The sequence below is a fragment of the Diprion similis genome, chromosome 6 (assembly GCF_021155765.1).
Source record: "Diprion similis isolate iyDipSimi1 chromosome 6, iyDipSimi1.1, whole genome shotgun sequence".
NCBI lineage: Eukaryota > Metazoa > Arthropoda > Insecta > Hymenoptera > Diprionidae > Diprion > Diprion similis.
The window spans coordinates 15298691-15311421 of NC_060110.1; the positions used below are offsets into that span (position 1 = coordinate 15298691).

General features: G+C 38.4%; 1 protein-coding gene across 2 annotated transcripts; it reads left to right on the forward strand.

Moving 5' to 3' along the window:
- Window positions 1-5980: 5980 nt before the first annotated feature.
- LOC124407275 lies at window positions 5981-12718 on the forward strand. 2 transcript variants are annotated; one of them, XM_046883260.1, is made up of 7 exons: window positions 5981-6315; window positions 6802-7049; window positions 7290-7472; window positions 7625-9720; window positions 9803-11734; window positions 11884-12100; window positions 12201-12718. In XM_046883260.1, exons 1-6 carry the CDS (start codon window positions 6052-6054, stop codon window positions 12063-12065), a joined length of 4905 nt encoding a protein of 1634 aa, XP_046739216.1. In that variant the 5' UTR covers window positions 5981-6051; the 3' UTR covers window positions 12066-12100; window positions 12201-12718. The 2 variants fall into 2 exon arrangements, with proteins under 2 accessions (XP_046739216.1, XP_046739217.1); XM_046883261.1 differs by lacking the exon at window positions 12201-12718 and having other exon boundaries at window positions 11884-12114.
- Window positions 12719-12731: the final 13 nt, after the last annotated feature.

A 12731-nucleotide genomic window follows, 5' to 3' on the forward strand; every position in this document is an offset into this window, starting at 1 on the left:
AAAGATTTTTTATTTCACAAATGAATTCGTTACTTCAGATGTGCTAATTAAAATTCTTTGCCCTGGTCTCACAGTATAATATTTTGCATTTACGCGACATAGAAGTGATAATTAAATCTGTCCTTCCTACTCTTCGTTAATTTTATGTGACGATGAAAGAGCTACAGGATTCAGTTTAAAGAAGTTTGCATCGCTGGGCGAATGCCGGGTAAAAAGAAGTGGGCAATAGCAATAACGATTCGAGCCGTTGAATATGCTTGTGAATTACTAGCAGAGTTTCCAGTACCCCATATTTATGGAAGAACGTACGTTGTTACGCTTTGTCTATAACCTCTTGGAGATAGGAGGCGTATAGTCAAGAGATGGGATGCCTAGTTACCCAAGTTGATGCGCACCACGACCGCAAGGAAATAGCGCGGTTTCTCCTTGATAGTACCGGCTGGAAACGCGACAGCATATCCTGGGACGATGACGGGTTGATAGATTCCAGGTTCAGTTAAATTCGCTGCCAGCGTGTCGGGCTACGGCGATAAAACTTCACCTCGGAAGAAACATGTGCGTACGTTATAAATGGAATTACGACATGATGGCGATGATGTCAGAGACGGAGGACATCGTAAAGGTTACTACAGTGTTAAACTGCCGAAGGATGGCGATTCGTTTGGCCTATACACATCGATCCGCGTTAATGGGTTTGTAACCAGATAATACCTACACAATATGCTCCAATGATGGTATTTCATTTCTAGGGTTTGCAGGCGTGTACAACACATTGCTCGAAAAAAATCAAGGAGACTTCGTTACGACGGTAAACTCGAGATGTTATTGCCGGATTTTTCAAAAGATATTTTCCGAGGCGTTGCCTCCGCATCCCCAAAACCTGCATTACGCGAAAAAGCCAAGTCTGCGAACGTAAGCCGACACTATACCCGCGGCTTATGCCAACGGTGCCACGGTAGATTTAGCCAGGTACTTTGCTTTCTGCCACTGACGCAGCATTTTTTACCTCTACGTACCTATACGCTAACTTTATGCGGTGGCCGTTCGAAAGAATTGCAAAAGTGAAGAAGTCGCGCTGGATGCTTAGACTATAGGTCACGTGAATATCAGTTCTCCAGGCAACGGCAAAGTAGCTCCCTGACCTAATTAAGTACCGTTACGTCCTAATGAGCCATCGCTGCATGGGTTGATGCCGGAGAATTTCACCCCGTGTAAGGTGACAGTAATGTAGATGAGCAATTTCGAAAATTTCGACGAGCCAATCCACTCGGCGCGTCTCCGCATTTCAACGTATATATTTGTTATAACATTACCAAATCTCGCGAACTCGGGAGTTCAAAAATAGCGATAGCTGGGCACATAGTGTGCCATCTAATCCGAAATGCCATCATTTCACCTCACCCCTACCATCGCGGATCAACACTACGGCCAGAAAGACTTATGAAAAGAAAAAACTTAGATCATCTTATACAAACTCGAAACTTTATCTATCTTTTGCATTCCTGCCACCTCTGGAATTAGTCTTACGCTTAGCCTAATTATGTACAATGTGAATTATTATACGACGGGTTCAAAAGGTGAGCGCCTTTAAAGGTGCAGACAATCAGAGAAGAGCGGGGACAGACTAGAGAGACTTTAGCTAAGAGATCGGGTGTGGGGACCATTTGTCATATTTAAGATTTAGAGCGATAGTGCTTGTGAAAAATTGAGTACTTAACAACAGATGCAAATACTTGGGACTTTTGTATGGGTCGTAAAATTCGTTGCTGAATGACTATGGTTAAAAAAATAACTATGTAAACGGAATATATGAGTTTTATTTCAAACAATATCATTTGCACGGTTTTTGAGATGACACAATATTTTAGCGAGACAAGGAAAATGTTACAATGGCTGCAGCTTCGCTGGGTCAAGACATAATTTTTATTGCAACAATTTTCTTTCACAACTGATCAATCTGAAAGACGAGAGTCCGACAAGGGCAATATTTATACTTCTGTCCAGGTGTCAAAATATTTAGTAACAATTCCGGGTGCGTCATACGATTTTTACGTCTAATATGATCCTGCATTGCACAGTTAAATTTTTAAGTTAGTTTAAGAAAACGAAAAGGCAAACAATTGTAATGATTGAATATCAGCTCAATTTTTTCCATGACATTATTAAATTTCGGTCTCATTTCAATGAGGATATAAAACAATGATATTAATATCAAAGCAGCCAATGTCGGGATATGTGTTCCATCAGTAAAAAAAATCTCCACGTTATAAGAATAAAAAGAAGAAGTTGAAAAGAATATTCCAACAATGAAAGGTACCGTTAGACCTATACGACCGACGACGCCACGAAAATTCATGGCGAAAGTTGGTCGGATCGAAACTCTACGGAATGTTAGATTTGTGTAGAAATACACGAGAGCCGAGAGCGCAGATGTGGAAGTCGGGATGGAGAATAATGCCTACGGCTGGGGGTGGTTGGCCCACGACGAGTTGACCCCACGCGGGTTGAGCGACCTCCGCAGGACAACATGCATTATCGATTCGGCGAACACGTGGTTCCGCCGCTGCACCGTTCGCTACGTTATGCGGTGCGCTTCCCCCGCCGGAAATGGCCTGGAATAGCACGTGCTCCTAGAGAAGGGAAGGATTGCCTTTCGCCCATACTAAATTGCGAAGAAAACTTTCAACTGCAGGAAAACAGCGAGAGAGAAATGCGAATATCGAGAAACTCGCCACGTATAATGAAGGAAGGGTTGATGTGCTGTCGTGGAGGGGTTCTTCGGGATTTTTACCCCGCCTGATGAAAGCTCAACCGAAGCCCTCGAACGAATGCGGGATAATTTGATGTAATCGAACATCGAAATCTAGTAACACCCCGCACAAATTCTACTTCCCACTTCATCCTCTACCGAAAGTACGCTGCAAAGATATTTTCCGCGTCGTCGCATTCGAGGCGAAAATTTGTCTGCATAAATCTTTGTTTATCTTTAAATACATGCTGCGAATATCACGAAGACGTCAGCCTGAAGCTCGGCTGCTCGTCAATAATGATCAAGCGAACGTTGCTGACGGGTGAAAATTTCTCAAGAATGGCATATAACATTACTCTTACCATCTATCCTAATCGCATGGATTCTCTCTTATACTCTATACATTTATCATGATTACATCGTCACTTATTATTTCTAATTGTAATTCTCATCTGATATTATTATCTATAAATACCTATACTCCAAAATTTTATCACAATTATAAACGGATTTAAAAAAATTCTTGTCAGCGTTAAATGCGCACTTTTGACATACCTACGGGCAATTATCTTTAACAAGCCTGGGAATATGTTCCACACAGAGACTGTGTTGTTTATAAAACTTTTAAACTGCCTGAACTTCGTGCATACGTAGGTACACAGACGCATACAATAGAACGCTGCGTACGTATATCGTAAGGTGTACACGATGTACTACAATAGGGGATGTTGAGTGGTGACAGCAACCGCTACAGCTAGTCGAGCTTTTCCATGTTCGTCGATGTCATTCGTGTTCCGGGGGTTGGTTTGCCCGGTGATGAAATCGGGTCACGGGTGTGCTTCGCTATACTTGTTCATTCGTTACAGTTCCCCGGCCGCTAAAGTTATACCTACGTTGGAACGGAAGCGACTAATCAGGCTGACTCACGACCTTGTTTTCGATTCCAAGTTTATTGCAGGACGAACAAGTCAGGCTAAGAGCTTGCGTAAAATTTGAGACTACGAATCATTAAATTCGGTGCCCATAATTAATCGCTGTGATCGAAATTTTTAAACTTACGAATACATCAGGCAGAGACTTCATCAGCGCTTATCTCCGTGCCAATTTAACCGATTTAAATCTGAATAAAAATCAGGTCGAGAATTAGTCAAAGTTGGGGTTGCTTCAGGCGCACCCCCGCCTCTCTATTACATACCATTGTTGGCTGATACGCATCAACGACTTTTCAATTAATTATGTAAATCTCAACCCAAATCCTAACGTTTCACAGAAACGGTATAACGGATTAATTTACCCCTTAAATGTATTCTGGCAAGGTTGAAAATCAACTCAAAATCTGACGATACGATTACGTATGTACTTAGTTGCCGAAAATTAGAAGGTTTAAATACAACTCTTCTTTTTATAAAACAACAGAAGAAATTGCGGTGAACCTGATTCTGTATTGCAATCGAAAACATTTTATCCAACAGCACGTTAAGACGTTATGCGTTGAAGATTATGTTTCATTACAAGCATTTTTTGTGTCTAAAAAAGTTTTTTCAATATTCATTGTAAACCTGATCCAATATCCCAGTGCACAGAAACTGCGATACCTTTTAAATTCCAATGTCGTCCGTTTCTATATTCCTTTGACATTGTGAATGTTGAACATACTCGATAAATATATTCCATTCGAATCCGAATTAATGTAGATTGAAATCATTTTGTGGTCAATTCCGAATCACATGTTGAAACGACTAGTTACATTCGTTAGAATAATAAATCTTCCCAACTAATTTTATCTCAATTATCGTACTTCCGACAGATCAGAGTTCGAAAATAGCATTTCCAATTTGGTTTAGTTTACCAGGGTGATACAAATATTATATCCTGCAGGATATGAAACTCAACAAGCTCTTGAAGAAATAACAATGTTTGTAAACATGTTGTTGGTGTAGTTCCCCGCTACCTAGTCGTATAAAGTTGGAAAAACATTTCAGACGTATACGAAAAAAAAAAAAAACAACTATTTGATTGTAAAGTCTAGAGGCTTGATGTCGCCTCAGAATGGTAAGGCTGTATTGGCTTGTGTTCTTGTACCGCAGATAAAACCTCGTCATTCCAAGGTGACGATCACTGCTCCCGTGATAAAAGAAAGTTCCCAAGGTGCTGCAGACAGTTCCTTGCAGGTTATTCGACCGAAACTTTTTCTCGCGAGGCGAATCAGTGTCACACTAGGGCTACTACTCGATCAGAGTTATCCTTGGTGACATTATTGTTCCAGCTTATCACCACCCAGAGGCTAATTATGACTGTCGGAACTTGGCACATTTCTATATTACGACGGTCGTCTTGTACAGCTGACAAAGACGAACAGTATTGGTCATTTCGGGTATATTGCCTCAACTGCGTGTGTGGACGGTGAAAAATATCTTCCATTTTGTCCTCTCGTTACTCTATAAATACATTTCCGTGAATTGAGTCAGAGTATGGGATATAGCGTAGCGACACCGATTTATTGATATTCAATTAATTCAATTCTGAATTCTGATGATAATTTATTAGGACAGTCTGTAATCCTCCTCTCTCCCAAAGTCGTAAATGATGAGAGCTTCCGAGTGTCTTGTATATACATATAATGCATTAGGACATCTGTCAAGGATCCACGAGCCGTGTCAACCGAAACCCATACAATTCACAAAACTTTTGTAATTACAGATTAACGTAGTTAATCAATCAGTTAAACTTGAACCCTGTCAAAATTGCTTGTTATCGAGAAAGAAAGAGCCTCAATCAGTTTCATTGGTACATCGATTTTCTGAATTGCTTTTGTTTTAACATTTTGACAATTCACGTAAATTCGGAGCCGAATCGGCATATAAAAAAAAAAAAAAAAAAATTCAACATTACAAATAATTGCTAGTTTACCTGTTTCGTCCAAACTTGGTTTCGCTTAATACTTCTTTCCGTAGAAACAATAACCACCCACGTTCACCCTCGTAAACTTTTCAAAATGTCTCACCCCCTTCGCTCTATGATAAGCCTAAACTAACAAAATATACCGAGACATGCTGTTCGAACGAGAATCACGGGTTTCAGTTTCAACTGGTGTCAAATTAACTGATCGACTATTGGTTCCAGCAGCCGGTATCGTTGCGAGTAACGAGGACTGTCTATGGTTAGTTTAAAATACCTCGACCAATCGGCGTGAAGCATATCGACCGCCAACAGACGAAGCAACATGTCCGTTCTGCCGTGACTGTCAAACAACGTGCGAAGATGTTGTTGGTGTAAAATTTGGCGATAAGAAGCAATCAGAAATGATAATTGTACTGTTCCACGCTCTCTATTACTTCGGGAGATATGTTTATCGGAATTTTTATGCTCGTTACGGCGAAACTGGAGAAATATCGGTCACAAATCAACCTTTGAACGTCACTGAGGCGGATTATGATTTTCCCCCTGAAGATGAACACGTTGTGGGGGATTTTAAAGTGAAATTCTTTCCTCCTGTATACGTCCAGAGATACAACGCTGTACATGATGTTCTAGTCAGCGCTCATTACCACAGGAAGATTCGAAAGGTATGATTATCTTTACTCTTATCCGATGGTAAAACGATACGTGACCTAGCCTATTAAGACTTCACTTCACAACCAAGTCACTCGCTGATGCAGTCATTTTTCTTCTTTCTACCACTTGCGGAATAGTAGAAATCATTCTAAAGGCAATCCTACTTCCTGTCATGCTTGCTGCGACCATAAGGAAGATGTAATAGATAACTAACAGTCCGTCATTATTTAGCAATATGAATCGACGACAATACTAGAGAGAATAATGGCAAAAGTTAACTATAATCAATACCATTAAGAGATCAATATAGCAGATATAACGCAAATACTGAGACGTAATATCATGTAATTATCACAATTTTACTCGTAGTAATATTGTTAGTTGCCCAGCAGTCTTCGTTAATCTGGCCTCAAATTTCAGCATCGATAAACTAAGTTTCCACCTTTGGTTTTACTACTTTAAATATCACTGCTCAATTATTTTCTGGTCTGTTCTAGGTGATAGACTTTGGCTGTGCTGAGCTCACTTTTGCAATACATTTGAAAAATACAGAAGGTATACAAGAAATTATTTGTGTAGACGTGGACAGGCCGTTGCTGGAAACTTTTCAGACAAAGGTTGCACCTTTACATTGTGATTATCTTGCTCCCAGAACTGAACCTCTTACAATCCATGTTTGCGAGGGTAGTGTCACGCACAACGATAAAAAATTAGCAAACTCTGACGCTGTTATTTGCATCGAACTGTAAGTTTTAAGGATACACTTATTTTTAAAATCAGTTTATGCGAAAAACTTTTCTTGGACATATCGGGAGACATTAAAATTACGTGTACTGTATATGTTATTGAGGTCATTGTTAATTTCATACTCTCTCATTCATATCAGTTAGAATGATTAATGTCCGCTGGTATAAGGTTTATTTGTCAATTTTGATCATATGCGACTCGGGATAGCAACAGTTAATACTGCATTTCTTTTTTTCAGAATTGAACATTTGCATGCAAACGAATTGGAAACATTTCCACGCAATGTTTTTGGATTCATCAAACCCCAAGTAGCTATTATAACAACGCCCAATGCAGATTTCAATGTTCTATTTAAGAACAGGAATGGCTTTCGACATCCCGACCACAAGTTTGAATGGACAAGAGCACAGTTTCAGGATTGGTACATTCAGTTATTCATTTCATTCATAGCATGAGTGTGCTTAAATTTTCTTGTGCAGCAAACTTTGCAAACTTCAAAATATTTTATTTATTATTATCTCTGATCATTTTTCACAAATTTGTAATAGTCATGTGGAATTCCCTTTTTTACAGGGCTAACAACATCATCTTACTTTATCCTGATTATGAAGTAAGCTTTCACGGAATTGGCGCTGGGCCTCCAGGTACTGAAATGTTGGGATCATGTTCTCAAATGGCAGTATTTCATCGTCACACCCAATTACCACAAAATGAGGAAGTCGAGGGCCTTGATGGTTTATTAAAGACAGTTGTCTTCCACGAATACCCGTACAGAACAGATAACCGTTCAGACGAACAGAAAATACTAGACGAAGCTGTTTACTATATACGTTTATTTTCATCACGTGAGGAAGAGCTGGCAGAGGAAATCCCACTGACAAAACTGATGTTTTCGGTTGAAAAATTTCGCATATCAGTTGATATACTCAGAAGTATACTGGAGGAAGCACAGTGGGCAATTGCAGATAGAGAAGATGGACCTGTCGTTCTAGTGCCTCCGCAATCTGGATTCTCGACAAACTCCGACTGGGATGTTGATGATTTTCTAGATAATGACTATCGGCACCACGAAAATGAAAATGATTGGGATACTTCGGAAGTAGGCGCTCCCCCTGGTCATCATTTTAATACTTACATGGAAAGAAATACAGAAAATTATACAGATGAAGATGAAAATTGGGATAATGAAGTGCATAGTGATACTCGTAGCAGCAATTTAAATCTGAACGAGAACAACCTGGTGCGCTCTGATATCCATGTTACAGAAAATCCTGGTGATAGTTCAGAAAGTCAGTTGAATATGGAAGATTCGAATAATGAAGATCCATTATTGAACTCATCACAAGACCAGTTGGACATAACACCTAGTACTTTTAGTGCTGAAACAGAGCTGTCCAGTAATTCTGTTCCGATTGAATCAGATCCCACAAATATCGGTTCCTCTAATGATTCTAGTAACATGCACAATTCGTTGCAACAAAACTTGTCCCTACCACTTCTTGTGTCTGGTTTATCAGAGACACTACAGTCTCTAGAGAATGACGGTGATCACTCCTTGTCTGCAATAAAAAACCATAATTTACCTAAAGAAAGCTTACAAAGCTTGTCACAAAATGAAGGATGTTATACAGGAACATGCGTGAGGGGTATTGAAAATTGTGAAATAAATGAACAGGCTAGCCCATTAGTTAATCCTGTTCCAAATTTTTCGCAACATATGCAGGATGAAACTGAATGCAGTTCAGAATTAGTAGCGTGCTCCAATCTGGTTGCAACAGAAAATGATATTAAAACTGATGATTTACAAATAGACACATGTCTGCCATATAATCAGGTGAAGAGAATACTATCTACTAATTCTCCATCAAGCTGCAAAGAAACCGAAGCAAATTTAGATACCGACTTTTATTCAGATGTGAACGAAACATCTTCTGTTTCAACCGAAGAGGCAACATTGCTGTTATCTTGTGAAAAAAGTTTGCTGATTGATAATGAACATTTATTATTAAAGGAAAAGAGATCTTTGGAAAATGAACGATCTTTCAATAATGACAGAGAGCACTTGAAATTAAGCGTTGATAGCATTACACAGAATTGTAATGAATCTACGTCTTACAGTCACGACAACCATAATCTACAATGTAGCACAAGCATTGAGTGTTTACACACTGACAATGAAGGCTCCTATCTAAGCATCTCTGATTTCCCCCCAGCTAGAAGCGATACTTGTAAACATCTCTATGTTTCATATGATAGTGTAGATCCTCATTCTCAGAAATTACAAACCAATTTGCTTAACAAAGAAATAGACAGATTTGAAGGGATGAAAAGCCAAGATAGCATGTCATTCAAAAGTATAAGTGACTGCAGTTTGGATCTTCAACCAAAATATACAAGTACACCTCAGATATTAGCAGATTCTTATCAAAATCAGATGGCAGGTAACGATAAGGCACAAGAACTTTCAGAGCAGGAGAGTGTAGGCAAGTACAGGTGTGTACCTCTGCTCCAAAGCGCTCCAGATATTGTGCAACAATTCCTTATGATTAAAGGCAGAGATTCTGAAATTCAAGGTCGTGAACCTGTGATGGAGCAAGTCCTAAAAAAGTCGAAAAAAGACATTTCCTCCAAAGATGATTCTATCTTACAAAAAAAATCCTCATTCGAAGGTATTATTAACACATAATTAGGGCTAAATTAAATTTTAAGATTGCTTAGGAATTGAATGATTAAAATGTGATATTCTTACAGGTGAAAAGTTAATCAAAAATGACTCAATTTACTTAGAGTTAAGAACTGTTGAAAACGTTTTTTCAAGTACGAGTCAACTCTCTTTGCAAAGCAGTAGCGATATCAGTTTATCTGGAACTGCAAGTACTGCAAGTAGCAATGTAGATAGATGGTATGTGGCAGAAACAAACCCCATGTATCAACGAGATATTGTTGTACTAAAAGGTGGAAACGATACTGCAGACAATCCTAATGAAGTAACAGCGTCTGACAGTGACGCAACTATATCTAGTAAAGGGAGAAGTGATGAAGGAGAAACTGGTAAAGCAATAAGTCACACATCGAAAACATCAGATCACTATTGTGAACATACAATGAATGTTCCACTGCAACACACTTTAAACGAAGATATCGATGCAAATTTAGACCAAACAATAAGCTCATTTGATAACGCCAGTGCGACATTGTCTTCCAGTGACCGGGTGCCTGGTAGAACAAACGTTGAATTTCATTGTGAACTTACGAAAAAAAGAAATTATTCAGTGAATGTTGCTGATGATTATTCTGTAAATATTCCAGAAGATGAAGATCATTTAGAAATGGAAAAAATCCATTCGGATCCTCGTACAGAAGGTAGTACGACTATACAATACCAGTTTGCGGTGGTAAATCAGAGTACATCTGCATTATTACCAGAGTGTAAAGAAATCGAACCAGCCTTTAATACAGATCATCTTCCGTCAATAGCAGTGTCAGATAGTAACTTGGCAAACCTAACTGCAAATTTAGATGAATCATCTGCTTTTAATGCAAACATGACTTCAGAAACTTTCGTCGACAGTATAAATAATGTATCGAGTTCTAAAACCGCAACTGACAGTTTTGTTAGTCAATCAGATCATAGGCTAGACATATACGTCGTAACAAAAACTTTGACTGATTCCACAAAGACCTTATCGGAAAAAGTTGATGTGACTAAACGTAAATTAGAAGCTACTTTAGAATCACAAAGGAAACTGGCTACAAGTTCACCACTCATGTCTGCTGAAACAGAATTAGTTCACACAATTAAAAATGTGGATTACGTTCAAAATGCAGGTAGAAATTGTGACATTGACTTAAATGCAACGCAAATTCTCAGTCAACAACCTCAGAACAGTAATCATGTGACAACAGTTCAGGTTACAACAGAATGTCTAAATCCTGATAGAGATCTATCTTCACTTTCACTCACCTCATTTCAGGGACACTCGAATCATTTGAATTCATTTGATTTTTCAAGTGAAATAAAAAATGAAGAGCTACCACTTACTGATATTTTTAATACACATGCAAGTCAATCACAACCAGTGCTTTTATCGAACTTCAAATCAATTCCAAGTAATGAAACTGTAACTCTATACAATGTGGGAAAAATGAAAAAGGATCGAAATCAATTACAATACGAATCGGAACCCTTGAGAGCGGCAGAATATACAGATTCAAAATCATTTTCACCAGAATCGTTGGATACACCACCTAACAGTTGGTCTCCAGAAATAATGGATTCTGGTTACCCAAATTCGGCTTCTGCACATGACGTTACACCTGAATGTGAGTTATCAAGCATTGCAAATGACAGAATATCAGATTCAGATTCAACCAGTGTTGGGGAAGTACCTGTACCAGGATTTTACGAGTTCGTTGAAGTTGAAAATGGTGACTTGGCAAATAATAACAGAGATGATGAAGGAAACAACGTAATTGCATTCGAGGCAAATGACAACCTAGATGATCTACAACCACTAATTGATGTACTTGAAAATGACATAGAGAATGAAAACGATATTTATGTGCTACAAAATGGATTTCCAATGTGGCTGTTAAGAATACTAGAGATGGCTAATCCCATAGATCTGGAAAATATTGGGGGTGCACATGCACAATTGCATCTGCCTCTTCAAGCGCAAGCAGGTGAGATTTCTTAATAGTAGATATGATTATCCAGCAGATCACCTATTTTAATGGTACAATAGTCTCTTCAGCTTATTTCAAATCCATGAAATCTATTTTTCGATCCAAAGATCAATGTGCAGAGTTTAGACAAATCTTATTTGTTGTAGGTGGAGATGCTGCAAATGTAAATGCAGACAACGACGAGGGATTTGATAGCAGCTCGGTAGAAGATGATAGCGATATTGAGGATGACGATGCTGATGATGCCACTTCTGTTTCAAGCAATGAAACTGAGGATCATAGTGACATGAATCCAAGAAGGGATTGGAGAGCAGGTGGTGATCCGTGATTACTAAAATGAACGAAAAGAGTTGTGCTGATATGGTAAGTTGATTTGACAAGGATTATTACAACTGTTTTACCTATGTAATAATATTGAAATATATTCAGATGACTTTTCTTATTGAAGTCACATACTTTTCAGAAAATTTGAAGATGGATGAGTAACTGATATTTAAATTAGCAAGTATAAATATTTTGTTTTGGAAACTGATTATTAAACACTGATTTTACGTTCTATGACTTTCTTTCAAGTGCCAACTAAAAGTTTAAAATTGCAAAATTTACTCCAAACATTTGAGATATTTTGCGACGGTTTGAGTATATTGGCAGTTTAACAAATTCTGTGCAAATGAGACCTCAATCTTGATATGTAGAAATAAAGACTATGTATGCATATTATAATATTTTTACTACCTTTGTTATACATCGAATAAAACTAAAAGATGGCGCAAGTAATCTTTGTACCAAGTAATGAACCATGTTCACAACCAGGTGATGTGCAAAAAATATTCCAACGAAATCTGTGTATTCTTCTTGAGTATTTAACATCGCGATTTCCGGCGCCGCAAGTCATAAATCTCTTGATCCACAAGACTTCCAGTTATTTTCGAAAACTACCGAAATTCATTATCATTGGTTATATCATTTCCAACATTTGTTAGATATGATGCAT

Bases quoted from the DNA above. Each gene is read 5' to 3' on its own strand.
- LOC124407275 (XM_046883260.1), top strand. From the start codon at position 6,052: ATGATAATTGTACTGTTCCACGCTCTCTATTACTTCGGGAGATATGTT. The intron at 6,316-6,801 runs GTATGATTATCT...GGTCTGTTCTAG, and splicing joins ACCACAGGAAGATTCGAAAG to GTGATAGACTTTGGCTGTGC. The intron at 7,050-7,289 runs GTAAGTTTTAAG...TCTTTTTTTCAG, and splicing joins GCTGTTATTTGCATCGAACT to AATTGAACATTTGCATGCAA.